Source organism: Pelophylax lessonae, assembly GCF_965119305.1.
Source record: "Pelophylax lessonae genome assembly, chromosome: 2".
NCBI lineage: Eukaryota > Metazoa > Chordata > Amphibia > Anura > Ranidae > Pelophylax > Pelophylax lessonae.
Genome location: NC_138769.1, coordinates 133,323,235 through 133,345,801, shown reverse-complemented (window position 1 = coordinate 133,345,801; position 22,567 = coordinate 133,323,235). Strand labels below are relative to the sequence as shown.

The 22,567-nt window shown below is 43.9% G+C and overlaps 1 protein-coding gene across 1 annotated transcript; it reads right to left on the bottom strand.

The window, feature by feature from the left end:
• Positions 1-239: 239 nt before the first annotated feature.
• Positions 240-18,699, bottom strand: CIDEB (cell death inducing DFFA like effector b). Its single transcript, XM_082245516.1, has 5 exons — positions 18,552-18,699; positions 18,255-18,399; positions 11,636-11,785; positions 4,576-4,763; positions 240-634 (listed from the first exon to the last, which is right to left on the bottom strand). The coding sequence occupies exons 1-5, from the start codon at positions 18,590-18,592 to the stop codon at positions 499-501; spliced, it is 660 nt and encodes a 219-aa protein (XP_082101642.1). The 5' UTR covers positions 18,593-18,699; the 3' UTR covers positions 240-498.
• Positions 18,700-22,567: the final 3,868 nt, after the last annotated feature.

Here is a 22,567-nt window from a genome sequence, read left to right as displayed (position 1 = left end):
GGCCTAGGCACTATGAGCATACCTTGCATTGTACAGCAATGTCTGCTTTAAGCAATATAAAATATATAAAGGGGATTGAGGCAGATAAAGTAAGATTTCCTGAATCAATATTGATGGTGTCTATTTTTGCCAGTGTCTAAACATGCTTGTACACATATGTAAACATGTATATTTATCCACATCAATTTTGATGGATGGTATAACACTCATTCTATATTGATGGCTATTCTAAGACAGGGTTGAGAAAATTCCCTTTATTAAAGCTGCTGCTGATCCATTTGTTTCTATTAATGTTCATCTGTTCTTTTTAAATACAATTGTTTATTGTAAGTATGTATGCATTTGATTGCGTGTGTCTTTGTATAAAGTATATATTCTTGGCAAGTATCTTCATTAAATACATCATTCAGTCTTCTTTTTGCCTTGTATTTCCACAACCATTACACTATAAGTAATGAGAGTTCATGCATAATGGACAAGAAAGTGCATGTTGGGTTTTCAATCTTCATACTCGCAGATTCGGTTGGTCTGCCAATGGTCTGATCCATCCAGCAGGCGTCTTAACAATCCAGCGGCAGCAAGCAGCAAGCGCCCCACTCCTTGAAGAGCTGTTGATAGGACTTTTATAAACTCTCTGGGAAAGTAAACACATAAATCAGATTTGTTATAAATTTATTGTTACACTTATAATTTACCACCATCATTAAATATTCTCCAAGAAAGAAACAGCTTTGGGATTTGGACTTTACTATGTAGCAACGTGAGCGGTCGCCACCTAGCATAGCCCTCTAGTAAGGAGCAGTAGGAACCACATTTCTTGATGCTTGCATTACCTGGTGATCAGAAGTCCACATACTAAGTTTACAGTGGTTTTAGGTCAAAAAACATTTAACAAACGATACATCCATGGTGTCACAGAGCATTTTCAATTTTCTAGAAAATATTAGAACACCAAAACCTGTTTTTCTTTAGACTATCTCTGTCTTACTGAAATTCCATACACCCCCTCTTTATGAATAGAGTAAGTAGCAAGAAGGAGAGAGGGTCATGTGTTTCATTGAGCTGTTTAAACAGTCTGTTTTTCAAAAGAGTAGCTAAGAATAGATAAGTAAATATGTCTGAATAACTTAAAATGCCATCTGCGGACAGGAAATAAGAATACAAAATATCCACGGAAGAAAAAAATGAATTCTAAGAGCCGATTCACACTGAGGCGATCCGACTTCGAGAGGCGACCTGCAGGGGCTTCACATAATGGAAGTCTATGCAAGTCGCTCCCAGGTCGCCCCAAAGTAGTACAGGACCCTTTTTCTAAGTCGGAGCGTAGAACGGGTTCTGTAATACTCAATGGCGAGCGACCAACCGCGACTTGTCAGGCTGACAAGTCACCTGACAAGTCGCGCTAGTCTGAATGGGGTCTAAAAGCTAAAAAAAGCTAAATATATACAACAAATAACCAGCAACAGACTGAATGTATACTGGAGTCTCAAGGTCCTTGTAAGCAACCAAATGTATACCTGTGACCTGTAGGCCTCCAGCTGCACCCCACTGACTCAGAGACAGAGTCAGACACCCAATACCTATAAATACCAAACTTAGGGGTAACCATACCCAAGATGGGTCCCAACCTATTTATCTTAACTAATGCTCACCTTCTAGGGCCTTGAACCCCACCAGCCACTATGACAAACACCCAACCCCCAAGATTTTACCACCCGCAACAGGAATTAAACCAATAAATACGGGGGAGGGAGGACGGAAAAATTCCCTGATGTATGTCCTCTACCAATGGAATTCCTCTGAGACCATCCTGCCTACAACCTCCTGCAGACCCCACCTGTCCTGTCCAGCCTCACAAATCAGGTCAGTACCCCCACCTTTCTGCATTCTTTAAACTTTTGAAACTCCACCTGTGTCCACCATTACCCTTTTAACCCAGTCATGCCATCCCTCCATCCATTTCTTTCTTTTTCTAAGGGCTTGACGTTTTATACAAAACCATTATACATTACATTGGAAGATCATATATCTCACAGTGTAGACTAGAGTCAATAATATTCAAAATACAATACAATCCCTCTGTCTGTATACTACAAAGAATGTATAGAAAAGGAGAAATTGTTGTAAAATGTAAACATATTTTGGCATTTTACTTCTAGCTGATGGTAAAACTGCCTTACTGGCTAGTATGTTAGGTGAGAAAAGGCTAATATAATGAATATTACTAAAATGAAAGGGCAGGGATGAATGTAAAAAAAAAAAAACTATATATTACAGGTGATCCCAGGTTTAATACTTGCCTTAAGCCTTATAGCCTGCTTTTTGTTGAAATGTTAAAGGAGAAGTTTGAGGTTCTGAAAAAAACAAACATACATACAATATGCGTGTCCCCCGCAGTCTCTAAGCCTGAGAACTAAGTGCTCACATAACCCCTAATCGATCACTTCTCAGTCCAGTCTGAGCAGAGGATAGTGACTGTCAGTCACCGGCTCTCTGCTCTGCCTCTCCAGTGATCATTGGAATGCCAGGCAGGAAAGGTTGCAGGAGCAGCTGGCTAAGGCTCTCAGTGATGCGCTGAGAGTCTAACCCAGGTGCGCGTCAGGCAGCTGGGTGGATCCCGACATTGTTGTTGGGATGCTTCAAGAGCTTGAACCAGCCCTGTGATGTCAGTTGACAGTAGGATAGAGTCTGCTGTCGCCTCATTCTGGGTCAAAGGAGAGCACAATCTATGCAGCTCATACAATCAAGCATTCATTGTAACTTTCAATGGAAGTCTTCACAGGGTCAACTGTATGAGTAGTGTACCATTAGGGAATAGAAATAATATTGTAAAGCACAGTTTGATTCCAGTCATAGTCATGTTTTGAGATGTATGGCACTATCTAGCCACATGCTGCTAAAGTTGCTTACCCAATTTGGTCAAATTAGCATGAAATTAGACAATGCAGCATGAGGAAGCAAACCCACTCACTGAACATGTGAGGAGCTGTGTGCAATCTGTCTTAGATTACATAGAGGTTGGATGGAGGTAAACTACATGTATTTACATACTGTTAGTATTAGCTAACTATTTTCTATGTATGTATAGTTTGTATGTGAGTAAGATAGAGACCTTAGAATATATGCTCCTTTAAGAACAGGGACTGACTTGAATGTACAGTATATCAAGTGCTGCATTAATTGTAGGAGCTATATAAATACTGTATCTATATGTAGCACCCTCCTAGGTAGGTGCTAGTGATAGAGTACAGTTTTTGGCTCTGTCTGCCTATCAGAGGAGCAGCAGGCAAATCTATATTGCTCTCTGCCTACCAGAGAGCAGGATCTGTTAGTGAGGTCTGCACATTATGCTCAGTATGTGATTCAATATGTCTAGAGAGTGTTTCACACTGGTCCAATGGGGAGGCATGTTTGGACAGTGGAAGGAAACCTGACAAATGGATGCATAGGCTTTGGTACAGTCCTGGTGATTGGCAGGGGCAGGTCACCTCGGTGCATTCTGGGATACTGTATAAAAGCCAGGAACACTTATGCTGCGGGGTCTTTGGCTAGAGAGCAGAGTCTTGGGGGGAGGGTGGCAGCTGTCTTCTCCTCTGTAGCAGTGGCACGTGGCCTCAGGAGGTCGTCCTGCGGGCCAGAGGAACGGAGCTGAACCCAGAGGTCCAGGAGAGCTGACTGAGGGGGAGACACTGGAGACCCTAGAAAAACAGTATCGTGAGTACAGGGGCTTGTGTCCAGGGGCCTGACCTGAGGGGGGCCCAAGAGTAGGATAGTCAGTGGTGTCAGCAGTCAAAAAAGAGGACACTGAGGAGAGTGTCCTGAAGCTAACATGAGTTCATCAAGTCATCTTAGGAAAGAGACTTAATTCAAATACACCCCAGTGGCAAGGGGGATCAACAGCCTGGCTGTATCAAGAGATAGAAGTCCTCCAGCATTGTGCATAGTTAATTCGGAGTATCCCACTATTCCCTTCTCCCATCCTTAATTTATAATAAACACAAAAACAATTACATACCCTTGGACTGATTATTGGAATGAGCCAAAGAGAAAAGTGAGAGACTGTGTATGTCAAGGTTGCTAATGATAACTCAGAGGGACCCGTAAAATGTGGCAGTCCTCAAGGGGGCAGTGCTACATTAAAAAAAAATATATAAAAAAAAATAAATAAATAAATAATTTGGGGAATGTGGAATTCATCTAATTCTCCCTCATTTTGAGATTGTGGTACATTCAGTGTAAACAATTCATTTGTTTTTCTTAATGGATTAGAGGAGAGGGGAAGGGCAAGTCCCCTTCAGACAGACATCTTCAATTCAGTTCAGCCCAAAGACCGAGAGCTAATAACCCCTGCCATGCTGGAAGTTCAGCACCAGAAAGAGGACCAGGCACCCTACAGAGAAAATTTCTACATGAAGCAGCAGCCTCATGCATGATGCGGGATATAAAGTACTTCATTAACAGGTAAATGATGTGAGAGCAGCTATAGGGAAAGAAAATTATTTTTGACTAATTGTCAGCTTTGAACCTCTGCAAAGTAGCCAGATCTGCAGAGCCATGCATTTTATTGTCTCTCACCTGAGCACTTTCTTGGGTCCCAGGCACTGGAAGTCACAGCTCATGGAGTACAACCCATAGAAGGTGGCCTTAACATTCAGACTACCAAACAGATCACGAGGGTTTAGCTTGTAGACATCAAATGTTATTCGTGCAATATCCCGGCTATTCTTTGGTTTCCCCTGCTGCAAGGAGTACGATAAGACACCCTGTAGAGAAAAAGGTGCAGACTGAACTTTACATCATACATGCATACAAAGCACCACTTTGGAGAACATATATTGCATAACATGTCTTTTAGGCTATGCTCACACAGGCCTTGAAAATAAAATGCCTCTGAAAGCATATAGCGCTAGTTTACATTTCAGACACGTTTTTAATGCATTATGTACAGCGCTACCATTAAGCTAACTAGGCAGCCACCTAGGGCACAGCCATGACCACTGGTTTCCCTACTCTCTGCCAGGAACTTGTCGGTACCTCGTTCTCCATAGTCTGGAGTGCAGGGGGAAGGTGTTGGTCTCCTCTCCTCCGCCCTCCTCCAGACATGCTCTAATTCTTGGTCCCAGGCAGCACAATGTCTTGGACCACCCTGGTCCAGCAGATACATGTCCCGGTGTGGGGGAAGGGGTTGCACAGGTCTTGGTGCAGAAGAAAGGAGGGGTGCCAGGAAGCTTTTCCACCTCTCTGCACCTCTCAGCACCCCAAGCTGCCACCTGTAGCTCGAGAACAAGAGACTGACACTGGGGAGGGGCAGACACCCAGAGACTGGGAGGGGAAGGAGACACAGAGGAGGGAGGGCAGAGATACGGAGAGAAGGTGGGGACTGGGAGGAGAGCAAAGCCTGAGCAAGAGCTAGAGAGGAGACACAGCCGATACTACAATACAATTGTGTCTGTCAGCCCCTCCCCCTCTGATCCACAGCAACCACACCTGGAAATCAGCTCCCCATTATCTGTACATCGTCCATCGCCATTCTACTACGCCAGTAGAGTATAATGCCAACACTGGATGTGGCGATGTACGAGGACAGCAGGAGCCTTCCCCACTCTACCAATATGGATGTCTATAGAGCCAACATCTTCTACATTTGTCCATCCGGCGACACCATCGATGCAGGGATATTTTGTTTTAAGTGAAGCCACATACAGTATGCAGTATCTCACAAAAGTGAGTACACCCCTCACATTTTTGTAAAAATGTTATTATATATTTTCATGTGACAACACCGAAGAAATTACACTTTGCTACAATGTAAAGGAGTGAGTGTACAGCTTGTATAACTGTATATTTGCTGTCCCTTCAATATAACTCAACACACAACCATTAGTGTCTAAACTGCTGGCAACAAAAGTGAGTACACCCCTAAGTGAAAATGTCCAAATTGGGCCCAAAGTGTCAATATTTTGCGTGGCCACCATTATTTTCCAGCACTGTCCTTACCCTCTTGGGCATGAAGTTCACCAGAGCTTCACAGGTTGCCACAGAGTACTCTTCAACTTCTCCATGACGACATCACGGAGCTTGCGCTCCACCACCTTCCGTTTGAGGATGCCCCACAGATGTTCACTAGGGTTTAGGTCTGGAGACATGCTTGGCCAGTCCATCACCTTTACCCTCAGCTTCTTTAGCAAGGCAGTGGTAATCTTGGAGGTGTGTTTGGGGTCGTTATCATATGGGAATATTACCCTGCAGCCCAATCTCCAAAGGGAGGGGATCATGCTCTGCTTCATTATGTCACAGTACATGTTGGCATTCATGGTTCCCTCAATGAACTGTAGCTCCTCAGTGCCAGCACTCATGCAGCCCCAGACCATAACACTCACACCACTGTGCTTGACTGTAGGCAAGACACACTTGTCTTTGTACTTCTCACCTGGATGCTGCGACACACGCTTGACACCATCTGACCCCACTAAGTTTATCTTGGTCTCACGAGACCACAGGACATGCTTCCAGTAATCCATGTCCTTAGTCTGCTTGTCTTCAGCAAACTGTTTGCAAGCTTCCTTGTGCATCATCTTTAGAAGAGCCTTCCTTCTGGGATAACAGCCATGCAGACCAATTTAATGCAGTGTGCGGCGTATGGTCTAAGATCTGACAGGCTGACCCCCCACCCCTTCAACCTCTGCAGCAATGCTGGCAGCACTCATATGTCTATTTCCCAAAGACAACCTCTGGATATAATGCTGAGCAAGTGCACTCAACTTCTTTGGTCGACAATGGCATGTGGAACCTGTCCTGTTAAACCACTGTATGGTTTTGGCCACCGTGCTGCAGCTCAGTTTCAGGGTCTTGGCAATCTTCTTATAACCTGGGCGATCTTTATGTAGAGCAACAAATCTTTTTTTCAAATCCTCAGAGAGTTTTTTGGCATGAGGTGCCATGTTGAACTTCCAGTGACCAGTGAGAGCGATAACACCAAATTTAACACAACCGCTCCCCATTTACACCTGAGACCTTGTAACACTAACAAGTCACATGACACTAGGGAGGGAAAATAGCTAATTAAGCCCAATTTGGCCATTTTCACTTAGGGGTGTATTCACTTTTGTTGCCAGCAATTTAGACATTATTGGCTGTGTGCAGGGGAGGACTGGCAGCCTTGGGCCTGGGGGGCAAGTCCAGTCAAGTGGCCCTTTGAACCACCGAGCTCACCATCTATGCCCACCTGGTTTATAATTGATGTTATAAAGCAAGACAAATATGATACAATGTGGTAACATAATTTAATGTTAATAGCAACAAAGGAGGTTTAACAAAAATAATGCATCAATGCAGCCTCACCAGTGCCCATTAATGCAGCCTCACCAGTGCCCATCAGTCCAGCCTCATCAGTGCCCATTAATGCAGCCTCACCAGTGCCCATCAGTCCAGCCTCATCAGTGCCCATTAATGCAGCCTCACCTGTGCCCATCAAGGCATCCTGATCATTGCCCATCAATGCAACCTGACCAGTGCCCATCAATGCAGCCTGATCAGTGCCCATCAATTCAGCCTCACCAGTGCCCATCAATGCAACCTCACCAGTGTCCATCAATGCAGCCTCTCCAGTGCCCATAAATTCAGCCTCACCAGTGCAGCCTTATCAGTTCCCATCAATGCAGCCTGATCAGTGCCCATCAATGCAGCCTCACCAGTGCCCATCAATGCAACCTGATCAGTGTCCATCAGCTCAGCCTCATCAGTGAAAGAAGATTATTGGTGAACCCAACAAAAACTGCGCAAAATGAATGTGATGTATAAATAAATAAACACTACTCATATCCATAAATGTGTTTAGGGTGAAATTGCTTCCACTCTGCGAGCTGTAAAATCAACGTGAATAACGTGACAAATGAAAAAGTGAAAAAATGTGGCGCTTAACAGTTTGATAAAACACAAAATAAATTATTCCAATGTGAAAACGTTCGTGCAAAAAAACAGTCTCTAGTGTCCAAAAAAAAAAAATGGGTAAAGCAAACAGCCAATGATGGAAACACAGACTTGATAGGAGTGAATCTCAAAAAAGCCTCCACCTCCACACGCTCACCCAGTGAAATGTATAGGTACCGCTTACCAAACACTGGACCCCTTAGTTATAGGGGGTCAAACACGCTTATTGATCCACATCAGATCTGACCTTGCACATCCCCCTCTCACACAGGTGAGAGTGTGTAGCCAAATCGATGGAGTATTAAAGAACCGAGTCATAGATGGAGAGAAACAGGCTCTCATGGTGCAGTATTACTCATCAAAGGATCATTTATTGATATAAAATGCACTTACTACAATCCGAACAATGAAAAGCCTTAAGATCAGTTTCAGTTTGCTGGGGATAGGAGACGCCGCTCGACGCCTGCGTTCCTTAGACCCGGAAGTTTACGGTCTCACGTTCCCAATCTAAGGGTCTAAGGAACGCAGGCGTGGAGCGGCGTCTCCTATCTCGCCTGTGTGAGAGGGGGATGTGCAAGGTCGGATCTGATGTGGATCAATAAGCATGTTTGACCCCCTATAACTAAGGGGTCCAGTGTTTGGTAAGCGGTACCTATACATTTCACTGGGTGATCGTGTGGAGGTGGAGGCTTTTTTGAGATTCACTCCTATCAAGTCTGTGTTTCCATTATTGGCTGTTTGCTTAACCCTTTTTTTTTTTGGACACTAGAGACTGTTTTTTCGCACGAATGTTTGCACATTGGAATAATTTACTTTGTGTTTTATCAAGCTGTTGAGCGCCACATTTTTTCACTTTTTCAGCCTCATCAGTGTCCACCAGTGCAGCCTCATCAGTTTCCATCAATGCAGCCTCATCAGTCCCCATCAACGCAGCACCACCAGTGTCCATCAGTGCAACCTCATCAATGCAGCCTGATCATTGCCCATCAATGCAGCCTCACCAGTGCATTCAAGCTCAGCCTCATCAGTGCAGCTTGATCAGTGCCACCTATCAGTGTCCATCAGTGCCACCTACTAGTGCTGCATATCAATCCAGCTTACTCATTGCTCCTGATCAGTGCTTACCATTGCCGCCACATTCTCTGCCCTGCTGACCCCGTCCTATGTCCCATTGACCCCCATCCTCTGCCCTCATGTCCCAGGGTCTGATAAGGAAGCCGCAGCCATTCATTGTGAACAGTATACTGTGGCTGGGGTGGTATACATTTAGATGGGGGGTGCCGATTTAAATCTTGCCTAGGGTAGCACAAAAATAAAATACACCACTGGACACTGATGCATAGTGACTAGTGGCAGTCATTAACCCCTTTGTGCTGCATTAGTTGTACCAGTGTCAGTGTTTATTAACCATTTCATGCTGCACAATACAGGGGTTAATTAACACTGACACTTGTGCCACTGTCACTAATGCAGCACAAAGGGGTTAATTAACTGCCACTGCTCACTAATGCATCAGTGGCAGTACATTAACCCCCTCCATGCTGCATTTTACAAACAGCATTGTAAATTAACCCCTCCCCTCAATGAGTTAAACACTTCAGCCAGTTCACACAAGGTGTATTATCAGCCTCTGAAACTCACTTGCACAAGGCTTCACTATCCTCGTGAGTATAGGGAGAGAACCTGAGGGAGAGGCAGGGATAGCAGTGCAATGGGGTGGAGAGATGTAAGGCTGCAGCTGTGCCATGAGGGGATCTAGGCTGCAGAGGGATTGCTGCTATGCTGAGAGAGGACCACGTGGACTTCAGATAATAGGGCAGGCTTGAGAGGGAAGACCTGAAATGTGGTGCGATCTCTCACCTTGCCTTTTAGGAACGGAATGTTGACCTAAGGTCATCTACATAGCTTCCTCGCAGTTCTCAGCAGAAGCACTCTCCTCTGTCCTTTCTTCACCCCTCCTGACCTCTGGATGACATCACACTCGGCCGGGACTAGAAAGCATCTGTCGGGTGGAGATCACTCCGCCTGACAGGGAAGTGACTGGACTCACCAGTCAAAAAGGCCACTCGCTCCGCACCGATTCCACCCTGCAGACAGGCATGACACCCGCCGGCCGCCGCTACATTGTATTACAGTATACTTGCAGAGCTGCAGCAGAGCAGTGAAGCTCCGACTGCAAGTATAACACAATGTAGCGGCGGCCGGCGGGTGTCCTGCCTGTCTGCAGGGGTGGAAGCGGTGCGGAGCGAGTGGCCCATTTAGGAAGCATCAGAGCGGCCTGGAGGGCAATTGCCTCCTTGCCTGGCCCAGTCCGCCCCTGGCTGTGTGTTGAGTTATTTTGAGGGGACATCAAATTTACACTGTTATACAAGCTGTACACTCACTGCTTTACATTGTAGCAAAGTGTAATTTCTTCAGTGTTGTCACATGAAAAGGTATAATAAAATATTTACAAAAATGTGAGATACTGTAGGTTCTGTAGGTTTGGTCTTAAGTTGAATTTGAATATGTAAGTTGGAACAGGTACATTTTTTAAGTGTAACTCCAGCCAAAAAAAATAATTTTTAAATTTTTTGGGATAGCATAGGGAAGGGTCAACACCCCTGTAACATTTGTTTTGCTGTCTGTGCCCCTGTTCAGAAGATTTCACCTCACTTTCTGTCCCTGTGACAATTGGATTTTGAAAATTTTGGGTTGTCGTGGAAACAAGGGTTGGTAATAAAATTTCAGTGGAGACACTCTTTTCCCATGATAACTCTTACAGGAGTGAATTTCACTTCCTAGGGCTAGATTTCTCCTCACTTCCTGTTGTCTTCCTCTGTTTGAAAATAGGAGTCGTTTGTAGTCTGGATGTTTTTAACCCGGGGATCGCCTGTAATGTGACCTGTGTCCCCCTTTGTAGAAGGGGGGTGTGCAAGCTGGTCTTGCTTAGGGCGCAAAAACGTCTAGCACCGGCCCAGGTTACGTAGGCATTACAGAGTGGTTTCTGAAGCTCTTCAAATGTCTGGGTTTTTTTGGGGGCGGGGCAGAGAAAATTAGGAAAAAAATTTTGCTGTAGCACTCCATAAATGCACAAGGAGGGCTTAGAACGTGTTTACAGCTTGCTACAATTGACTTGAATAGAGAAATTAGGCAATTTGTAACATTTGCCGAACATTACAACAAGGTGAGAATGAACGTGAGGAGACAGAAGCCAAGCGAACACATTGTGTGTATGATTCATGTAAAGAACAATTGTTTTCCAAATTGTTTGGTAAGCTTTATTAGGGCTCATTTACATGTGCTTTGCTCACTAAAAAGAGATGCACATTCAGATTTCCCTTCTGAAAGCTTTTGACAGGCGTTAAGAAGGCATTGCATCTCCTCCTCAGTCACCACCTGTTTTACCCCCTAAAAGCAGGATTTGTACGGTTGCAGAGCGATTGCATTGCAGCCCTATTCGCTTGAAAGGGTCACTATTGGTGGATGTTAGCGTCCGCTGAACTCGACAGGTTGTATAATTCCTGCAAAGTATCACAGCCATGGCATATGCACAACCCTGGTTGCTACCTCTGCAGCTAAAAAGGGAGCAGTTGAGGGGTGGTAAAAATGTGGCTCAACCACCACGTTTTTTTACATTCCAGTGAAATGTCATCAAACGATTGTCTTACAACCTGCAACTGGTACAAATTAGTTTAAAGAGAACATGGTTTAAATATACTGGCACCTTTTTTGGATTCCATTTTTGCCCCTGTTCCAAGACCATGATCACTGAACCATCTTCAAGTGTTTCAAAAAATTCATCCATATCCAACATCGTCCCATCTTCCTCCAGAACTAAACTCACAATTCCTGTCAAGAAGAGGGCATCCATAGCCTGTCCAGAAACAGAAAAAAAACGTTTTTTTTTAATGGGCTCAATAAACATCAGTATCGCAATGCGGAGTCTCCTGTATCTTTCTGATACTCCAGTTAATGGAGTTTCTGCACCAAAGTACCCAACTGCTCAACGCTACAACCACTGAAAGTTGTATTTCACTTTCCCTGTTTGATCATTGAGTTATGTTACATCAGCCTTTTTCAACCAGGGTGCCTAGGCACACTGGGGTGCCTTCAGATGTCTTCAGGGGTGCCTTGGCAAAATGCCTAGAAACTGCCCATAACGTATACAAGTCAGCGGGTGGATCAAGTCTACCTATTTATTACACAAAGCCACAGGTTTTCATTGTGTACCATTACAACAATCTAGTCGCCAGTGTCCTATCAGAGAAGAGAAAAATGGAATACCTAGTCAGTACCAGTGTGCAAAAGTGTTTGTTTTGGAAGAATAAATCACTACTAATGTTGGGTGTCCTACACATGTAGGTGTCCTGCATTATGTCAAATTATTAATTTTGTTTTTTAAAATTTAGAATGGGGTGCCTTGAGATTGTGCGGAATTGTAAAGGGTGCCTTGACTGAAAAAAGGTTGAGAAACACTGTGTTACATCATGGAAAATACAAAAGAAAGAGTGAAGGTTAAGAAATGTTACCACTGTAAATTTGTTCTGTGTGAATGAAGCAAAATCTAATATTCTCAAGTTGTATTCCCTGTGGATTTAAAATGTGTGAATGGGGAAAATACAACCCTATCACCACTAGTCAGTGCTGATTTTCATAGGAAATAAATGTGCTCCTCAGCTCCATCTAGTGGCCATAATCTGGTATTTCTCACATTTACACATCTTCAGAGAATATAGCCTGAAAACAACAGATTTTTCCCTGATTTGGCCAAAATGAATATACTTGCAGTTTCAATGCGGACAACCAGCTATGCAAATATTTTATGAATACACCCTATTGTGATGTTGATTAGTAGGGAAGGGTACATTATGCAAGTTTTCTGTATCCAGTCAATGGATACTCCACTGCATTCAAAGAATTTGCATTTATGTGTTTACACTGTTGCTCTTCAGTAATGTGTTAAACATGTGTTAAAGTACTGGAAGTGAATGCAAAAAAATAAAAAAAATTGCAAACAGGCAAGTTCTTTATTGCATGTAATGTCTCTTCTGCATCAAATTAAACTTTCCTGCCTATTCGCTATTTTCCACAGAATGTATATGAAGCTGCACATGCACAGCTCTCTTTATATTTCCATCACCTGCCATCATGCCACAATGGCCAATGAAGATGGCTGACTGAGGGCCGACACCTGGAAGAAGTGCGGAAGAAGAGGCTAGCACCAGTAAGGTAAGACTTCACGGGTGTGGGACCGTTGGAGCATAGGTGAGTATTTGTATCTTTAGCTCCACTTTAGTGGCAGCCAAACACATCTTCCCAATGCATGTGGTTGCAGCAAATCAATACATCGCATTACAAAAAATATTGCATGCATCATTTCTGGTGCATCAGGCAGCTTATTTAAAAGGGCTATCCCAACACAATGCGGGTTAATCTGCATGCCTTAGTGCACCGCAACAGTGTGGATCCAGTCTAAATAAAGATATCAAATCAAAAATGTGTTGCGCTAGATCATAAATAAACACAAATGTGATTCAAGAAGATCTCATAAATCTAAATAATATGAGAAACAGAAAAAGTCCATGTGATCAATATTGTGACAATAGTGATATAAATGCTCCCGAGGCAAATCATACAAAAAGTCTGAGTAAATAAATGGTGCTGTAATCACACAAATTCAAACACCACCGTGAATGTGCTCAAATCCGCCACCAGAAGTACAAGCCTCTCACCTTACTATCTGACCCAGGAGTCACCTAGGGTCAGATACAGCAGTCCCCTGTGGGGATAGTAAATAGCCAGCAGGATGGTATACAAGAGAATATCCAGGATCCAACAGCTCACAAATCCATCTTAGAGAAGCCAGGTGGAGAGGGAAATAAAACAGACAGGATCTGATGCTCTCTGTAGCGTTTGTAATGGAGCAATTTATTCATCAATTATGTACTCACAAGATACTGTGTATCAATAGGCATATCAGACATCGGTGTCTCCACAGGAAGAGAGAGGGTGCGACGTCGGCAGCCAGGCTCCGCTCCCTGTACGCGTTGCGTCGGCGTGCAGTGCGTTTACTTCTTCTTGACCCCTTGCTGAAGAAGTCAAGGCCCTGCGAGCCGACGTAATGTAAAATGGTTCTCTTTCAAGTGTATCTAAACCTAAACATTTTTTTTTTATTTTGAATAGAATGGGGTAAGGCTCCATTAGAGATATTTTCTCTCACTTTCTGTTCTGAGGACAACATTTTTACAAAAAGGAAGTGAGGGAAAATCTGCAGCAGGGAAACAGACAATAAAAACCTATTAGAGGTTTTAGAATCCCCTTACTTAACTTTAAAAAAAAAAAACCTTTTACTTTTTTCTGTGTTCTTGTTGGAAAGCTTTGCGCTCACTTCCTGTCCTGGGGACAACAGTTTTACAAGACAGGGAGTGAAGGAATCTATCCAGGGTTGGCAACTTTCAGTAAATTTAAAAACAATTTGTAAAATCCGTAATTTTTGCATCTGTCCATGAATGTCCATTACAGACATCCACTCTGCATGTCCATAATGGGCATTCACAGACAGATGCATAAATTACTGATTTTACAAACTTTTACTGAAAATTGGCAGACCTGAGTCTATGTAACTGCGCCTCCAAAGACAGTAAATCTCAACAGGATTTCTAATTCTTCCATACTCTGTCCAAAAATAAACATTTGGGGGTATAGATAGGGGGAAGCTGTGGCTGATTACGCTCCCCTTTGATGGTGTCTGCATAGTTCGGGGCCAACACCACTTGACAGAGCCAGCTGCAGAACACCAATGATCTTTTTAGCTGTCTGTAAGGAGGCATTCTGATCACCACCATAAGGAGGGCAATAGAGAGGGGAGTCCGTAAAGAGACACCAATGATTGGAGCATTTTTACCACTGACTCATAATGAAATCTAAAAGTTATTTAAAGGACTCCAGGCCACCAATGGTGGTAGAATGCTCATTACATTGATGGTCAGTGGGAAAAATTATTCTTATTAGGAATGTTCCGATACCACTGTTTTAGAAACAACTAGGAGTATTGATACTTTTTTAAAGTACTCACCGATACCAGTTACCAATATCAATTTCCCTGGTCCCCACTGTGCCCCCCTACACTCCTGCTCCCCGCTGTACCACCCTAAATGCCTGTCTTCCCCCTTCCTGCACACCTGTTCCCCACTGTCCCCCACACACCTGTTCCCCACTGCCCCCCCCACACACACCTGTTCCCCACTGCCCCCCCCCCCCACGCATCCATTCCCCACTATACCACCCTTAACCCCTCTTCTCCACTATAACCCCTTACTCCCCACTGTACCTCATACATACTTGTTCTTCACTGTGCCCCCCCCCCCCCCCCGCACACCAATTTTCCTCTGTACTACCTACTGTTCTACTGCTAAAGATCTATGTGCCACAGGCTGCCATGCTGTCTGTTCTTCTTCTCCCATTACCTGGGAGTAGGTGGCCTAAGTTGAAGAATAGCAGTGCTGCTGCTTTTCCTCCCGCAATACATCTTACAGTCTGCTCAGTTGCACCCACCTCACAGTTCCCTTCGTCATGCCACACATCCGGCTGCTGGCTTCTCTTCATCCTAGCTCTCTGCTCTCGTGCTCGTGCTGCACTGCAGGCTGGGGATGGAGTGGAGACCTAGCTGGAGAGCCCTCTGATCCTACAGGGAGCCACAGCAGCTGCCCCTGGTTTTAATAACATTTATCTGTCAGCGGGGAAGACCGCTGACAGATGAATGAGTCCTTAACAACTGATAATTTGTTTTGTGAATATTTCAGTGGTCAGAGGAAGAATCCCGCTAACAGCTTAAAGAATTGAGCCAGTAGGTATAGGTTTTAGGTATCGGTGCATTTGCATGAGTACCAATACCCGTGCAAATGCTTAGTATCAGCACTGATACCGGTATCTGTATTGGTGCAACCCTAATTCTTATATTGGCTATTCGTGAGAAGAATGCCCCCTACATTGGTAGTCAGTGGGAAGAATGCCCATTGCATTAGTAGTCAGTGGGAATAATGCTCCTTACTTTAGTGGTCAGTGGGAAGAATGTCCCTTACATTAGTGATCAGTGGGAAGAATACTAGAAGTACTTTTGATCAACATTCATCAAGTCATCAAATGTATTGAGAATTTCCATAATCTACTAGTGTATGACCAGCTTCATAGTTGTCCCTGGAACAAAATTTTTAGGGAAATCTTCTAATGGGGACAACTGTTTAGGAGGGGAATTCCCCTCTTCTTCACTTTGGGAGATTTTCTCTAACCTTTTGCTGTGTCTGGAACAGGAAGTGAAGGGAAATTTCCCCAACGGTACAAAGACAGCAAAAAAAAAAAAAAGCAATACTGTGGGAAAATTTCTGTTAGGAATATCTACAGGTGCATCTCATAAAATTAGAATATCCATTCCACTTTCCATTAGGATAAACAAAATTTATATAACCAAATTTCAGAATGAAGTTAATAAATTTGTGTGGTCGGACTCTCATCCTCGCTTCTCCAAAATAGTACTATATATATCACAACATAAAGGCACAAATTGCTCAATGGCATATTCCTAACTCAAGAGTTCCCTGGGTCAAATTTAAAAAGAGACTTGATTATCCCATTCTCACTCTCTGGGCTTTTATGGTCTAAAGGAGTCTTACCAATAGAATTGCCTAAAAAAAAAAAAACAACTGGTATTCCAATCTCTGTAACTCTGGAGATTATATAAAATAAAATATAGGTTGACCTCAAGAACACCACCCCAAGCATCATTCTTAGGGGACCCAAAATTTCCTCCGGGAATGTGCAGAACAGATAACTTTTCCTGGTGGATAAGTTTAGCAATAACTGCACCTTCACTACTTTCACCTCAATTCAAAGAAATCATATCCTGCACAATGAACACTGTAAATTTCTACAAATTTCTAAAAATCAGATACTTTTACAATATTCATTTTCAAATAGTAAATACCGTATCTCTTACATTCTATGAAAATATTTGTTTAAAAAATCCTAGGGGGAAAGGACTAATATCAGTGATCTATTGTAATCTCGTAAATATAAACCTCTCAGGAAAAACTTCCTTACATGTTAAAATGGGAAACAGAATGTAACATAACTTTCTCTATCTATTATCAACCTTCGTAAATGCACTAGATCTCTTGCGATAAGAGATACAGCTGTCAAGCTCTTCACAAGATGGTACTACACTCCTACCAAATTACATGCCACATTCTCATCGGTTCCTTTAACATATTTCAGGGGGTGCCCTACACCAGGCTCCTTTTCCCACATTTTTTGGGAATGTGATAAGGTTTCCCACATTTGGCATCAATTGGGAAATTTTGCTTCCAAAATCTCTGGTAATCAGATTAGTCTTTCCTTGATCAAATGTCTATTATTTAGGATCATCCCAGAGTTATCCATTTCACAAATGAGACTAATCCACACTATAAGTGTTGCCATACTTTGGCTAATAGCATCACATTGGAAGTCCCCCTCTGTTCCTATCATACAACTGAAAGCAAGAATAAATACAACAAACCTCATGGAAAAAAAAGTTCCACACTCTACATAACACTATGAACTTCTATGACAAAAAAATGGCATCCTCCCTCGGTTTAATCATTCAGAGATTCTCTTTCAACCATTAGACAATTAAGTGATGTATGTTTAATTTTTCCTGTCATTTAATGGAATTATAAAACCTCATACATTTCCTTGTCTTTTATTAATATATAGTTTCTGGTAATATACACATGTCAACCCTTTATTACAAACTTGCTGCATTACATTGATAATGTATTATATCTTATCAATCCGCATTGTTATTTTACAATATATTACTTTTACTATGTTGCATTTACTTTTACCACCTTTTTTACCCTAAATAAAACATTTGTAAACAATAAAAAAAAAAAAAATTCAAGCAAAAGGAGCCCTGGCGAAGTATTGAGTGCATACTATATTGTACGCAGGCATACTTTTCAGGAAGCAAACATTTCTGTATTAAAAATCCTTTTTTTTATTGGTCTTATGTAATATTCTAATTTTCTGACATACTGTATTTTGGGTTTTCACTAGCTGTAAGCCATAATCATCAAAATTAACAGAAATGCTTGAAATATATCACTCTGTGTGTAACACATCTATATAAATATATGAGTTTTACTTTTTGAATTGAATCACTGAAATAAATTAACTTGTTGATGATATTCTAATTTTATGATATGCACCTGCATATGTACTGAGAATACCACTCAGGTCTTACAGCCTGTTAATGACAGGATTAGATCAAAACAAAATCTCTTCATAATTCATGAATGGTCTTATACCTTTGCTACAAGCTCTCGGAGTGTTCCAGCAGTAACCCCCTTGCGCACGCTGCGGTCATGGCTACAAACGCGAAAGGGTCTCTGAGGTGGCGCAGACGCTGTTTTCACTCTTCGTGATATCTCTGACCCTACAGAGGAAACAGACCTGTAACACAACAGACACATGGTGATCATTCACACAGTATTATAGGATTTGTTAACAGTCAGTGTCGTGTTTCCAAAGACAACACCATGAATTAATGAATACCATGAATCACATTGATTTGACAGTCACAGTTAAAGCTGAAAATCACATACTTGATTAAAGCTGATGGGCCAAGATTTGAAATAAAATCCATGTCTTTCTCTTGACAACAGACTGGTTGTTGGTTCTTTACAGTCCTGGTTTTCAGTCAGTTATGATGGACTATGAAACCTTCCAACAGACAAACATGGGGTAAAGTTCACTGGAATAGAACAGAGGATTAGACTGGGCATTGCGACACTGGAACAGGAGCCAGCTGTGAGGTCATATATCCATGACTCATATTCATATCTCTACCCTCATGATGAAGAAAAGGTATACAGGGCAGAACTTCAGTCTCATAGAAGATAGTGTCATTAAAGTCTTGCAAACTTTGCTTGTTAGAATCACTGGAATTTATAGAATAGAGTATTTAATAGATCGTATTTTGTTACATTTCTATACTATTCAAACCATGTGCAGTGACCTGCATTGTTCTGAAGCTACTAACCCAAATCCCCAGGTGAAAATAAAATTTTGCTTTGGGGTTTAGGTGCCCCCCCACCCAAAAGCACTTTGTCCCCATGTTGATGGGGACCAGGGCCTCTTCCCCACAATGCTGGCAGGTGGTTTTGGGGGTCTGCGGGCAGGGATCTTATCAGAATATGGAAGCCCTCTTTTACAAGCCCCCAGATTCCACCCCTAACTGACTTATCTTTTATTAAAAAATGTTCCCCGGTGTCGAACCATCATAGATCATGACACCTGCACAACCGCCTCACTGCCAGACCAGAAAAAAAACAAAACAAAAAATAACTTCAGTCTTGCCTGCACATTTCCCACTTCTGGATCAGAAGGATTTGCCCCCTTAATGACCAGGCCATTTTTTGCATTTCGGCTTTGCGTTACTTTAACGGACAATTGAGCGGTCGCGCAACGCTGTACCCAAACAAAATTGATGTTCTTTTTTTCCCACAAATTTTATGTTTTGCACTATGCACTATAAAAAAAAAAAAAAGAGCGACAATTCTGAAAAAATAAACAATAATTTTCACTTTCTGCTATATCAAAATTTTTTTAACATTTTAGGCCAATTTGTTTTCTGCTATATAATTTTGGTATAAAAAAATCACAATAAGCGTATTTTGATTGGTTTGCGCAAACGTTATCGCGTCTACTAACTACGGGTAAGATTTATGCCATTTTTGTTGTTTTTTTTTTTTTTTGGCGACGATCTGCAATTTTTTACAGGACTGCGACATTGCGGCGGACAGATCGGACCCCTAACTGACATTTTTGACACTCTTGGGGGGACGAGCTAAAAATATACACTGTTACTGTACTAATGACACTGGCAGGGAAGGGTTAACACTGTGGGTGATCAAGGGGTTAAATGTGAGCCTAGGGGAGTGATTCAACCCCCCCCCCCCCCCGAAAGAGAGAGAGAGAAGGGGGTTTTACAGAGAGAAAGAGGGGGGGTTGACAGAGAGAGGGGGGGTTGACAGAGAGAGAGGGGGTGACAGAGAGAGAGAGAAAGGGTGTGACTGAGAGAGAAAGGGGGTGACAGAGAGAGAGAGAGGGGTGACAGAGAGAGGGGGTGAAAGAGAGAGAGGGGGGGTGAAAGAGAGGGAGAGGGGGTGACAGAGAGAGAGTGACAAGGCACGCAGAGCCTTCTATGCCATCAGGAGACAGCTTTATCACCTAAAACTCCCAGTGAGAGTCTGGCTTAGAATCTTTGATAGCGTCATCACCCCAATCTTTCTTTACAGCAGTGAGATTTGGGGTCCTGTCACCTACCCAGACCAATCCAAATGGGACTCAAGCCCGACAGAAATATTCCATCTGGAATTCTGCAAGCACCTCCTCCAAGTCCACCGGAGCACCTCTAAAAGTGCCTGCCGGTCTGAGCTGGGCAGATTTCCCTTACTTCTTGCAATACAGAAGAGGGCGCTATCATTCTGGGATCATCTACAAAAAAGCAGTCCTGAATCGTACCATCATAAGGCCCTACTGACCAATGAGAACCAGCCCAAGCCTGGCGGTCTGCAACAACTCATCAGCGCCTTGTCTATCCCAACCTCCCAACAGTCTGGCCTGACAAAATCACAAATAAAAAACATAACAATTATTCAGAAGAAAAATATGTTGAAGAATGGAGAAATGAAATAACAAACTCAAATAAACTAACTGTTTACCAGTCACTGTAGAGAGACTACAAACTGGCCCCACACCTGGAGGTGCTACAAGAGCCCAAAGACAGACAAACCCTGAGCCTGTACAGACTGAGCGCCCACAGCCTGGAAATGGAATTAGGATGGCACAGACAAACCTACAAGCCCAGAGAGAGCAGATTGTGCCAGCAGTGTGACCAGGGGGTCCTGGAGGACGAGGACCACTTCCTGCTACAGTGCCCTAAGTACTCATCAGTGAGGGACACTCACTTCCAGAGACTCTCCGCTTTCATTCTGGACTTCAATTCCATAGAAGAGAAGAGGAAACTCCAAATCCTACTGGGAGAAGAGGAGCCAATGGTAAAAATAGCTGCACAATATGTGACAGCATGTCACAGACTGAGAGGGAAAAACTGAGGACTTAAAAATCCTTTACATGGACCCACTCCCCATTCCCCTTTATATTACCCATTACCCCCCCCCCCTAACTCAACTGCTTTGGCAATGCTAAAATTTATTTGGTCCGGCCAATGAAGCTTATTTGAATTTGAATTTGAATTGAGTGACAGAGAGAGAGGGAGGGTGACAGCAAGAGAGAGGAGGGTGACAGCAAGAGAGAGGGGGTGACAGAGAGAGAGACAGGGGGTGACATGAAGAAAGAGGGGGTAGAGAGAAGGGTTGACTGAGAGAGAGGGGGTGACAGAGAGAGAGGGTGACAGAGAGAGAGAGGGGGTGACAAAGAGAGAGAGAGGGGGTGGCAGAGAGAGGGGGTGACAGAGAGAGAGGGGGCTGACAGAGAGAGAGGGGGTGACAGAGAGAGAGGGGGTGACAGAGAGAGAGAGAGGGGGTGACAGAGAGAGGGGGGTGGTAGAAAGAGAGAGGGGTGACAGAGAGAGGGGGTGACAGAGAGAGAGGGAGCGACAGAGAGAGAGAGGGGGTGACAGAGAGAGGGAGAGAGAGAGAGAGAGGTGACAGAGAGAGAGAGAGAGAGAGGGGGGTAACAGAAAGAGAGAGAGTGGGGTGAGGAGAGAGAGGGGGGTGACAGAGAGAGAGAGGGGGGGTGACATGAAGAAAGAGGGGGTAGAGAGAAGGGTTGACTGAGAGAGAGGGGGTGACAGAGAGAGAGAGGGTGACAGAGAGAGAGAGGGAGAGAGAGAGCGGGTGACAGAGAGAGAAAGGGGGGGTAACAAAAAGAGAGAGAGGGGGTGAGGAGAGAGAGGGGGTGACAGAGAGAGAGAGAGAGAGAGAGAGGAGGGGTGACAGAGAGAGAGAGGGGGTGACATAGAGGGAGAGAGAGGGGTGACAGAGAGAGAGGGGGGTGACAGGGAGAGAGAGAGAGAGAGAGAGAGGGGGGTGACAGAGAGAGAAAGAGAGGGGGTAACAGAGAGAGATAGAGGGGGTGACAGCGAGAGAGAGGGGGTGACAGAGAGAGAGAAAGGGAGAGAGAGAGGGGGGTGGCAGAGAGAGAGGGGGTGGCAGAGAGAGAAGGAGGTGGCAGAGAGAAAGAGAGGGGTGACAGAGAGAGGGGGGTGACAGAGAGAGAGGGGGGTGACAGAAAGTGAGAGAGAGCAAGAAGGTGACAGAGAGAAGAGGTGACAGAGAGAAAGAGAGGGGGTGACAGAGAGAGAGGGGGGGGTATAAGAGAGAGAGGGGGTGACAGAGAGAGAGGGGTGTGACAGAGAGAGAAAGGGGGTGACAGAGAGAGAGGGGGTGAAAGCAAGAGAAAGAGAGGGGGTGACAGAGAGAGAGGGGGGGTGACAGAGAGAGGGGGGGTGACAGAGAGAGGGGTGACAGAGAGAGAGAAAGAGAGAGAGAGAGAGAGGGGTTGACAGAGAGAGAGAGAGGGAGAGGGAGAGAGAGAGGAGGGTGAGAGAGAGAGGGGGGTGACAGAGAGAGAGAGGGGGGGTGACAGAGAGAGA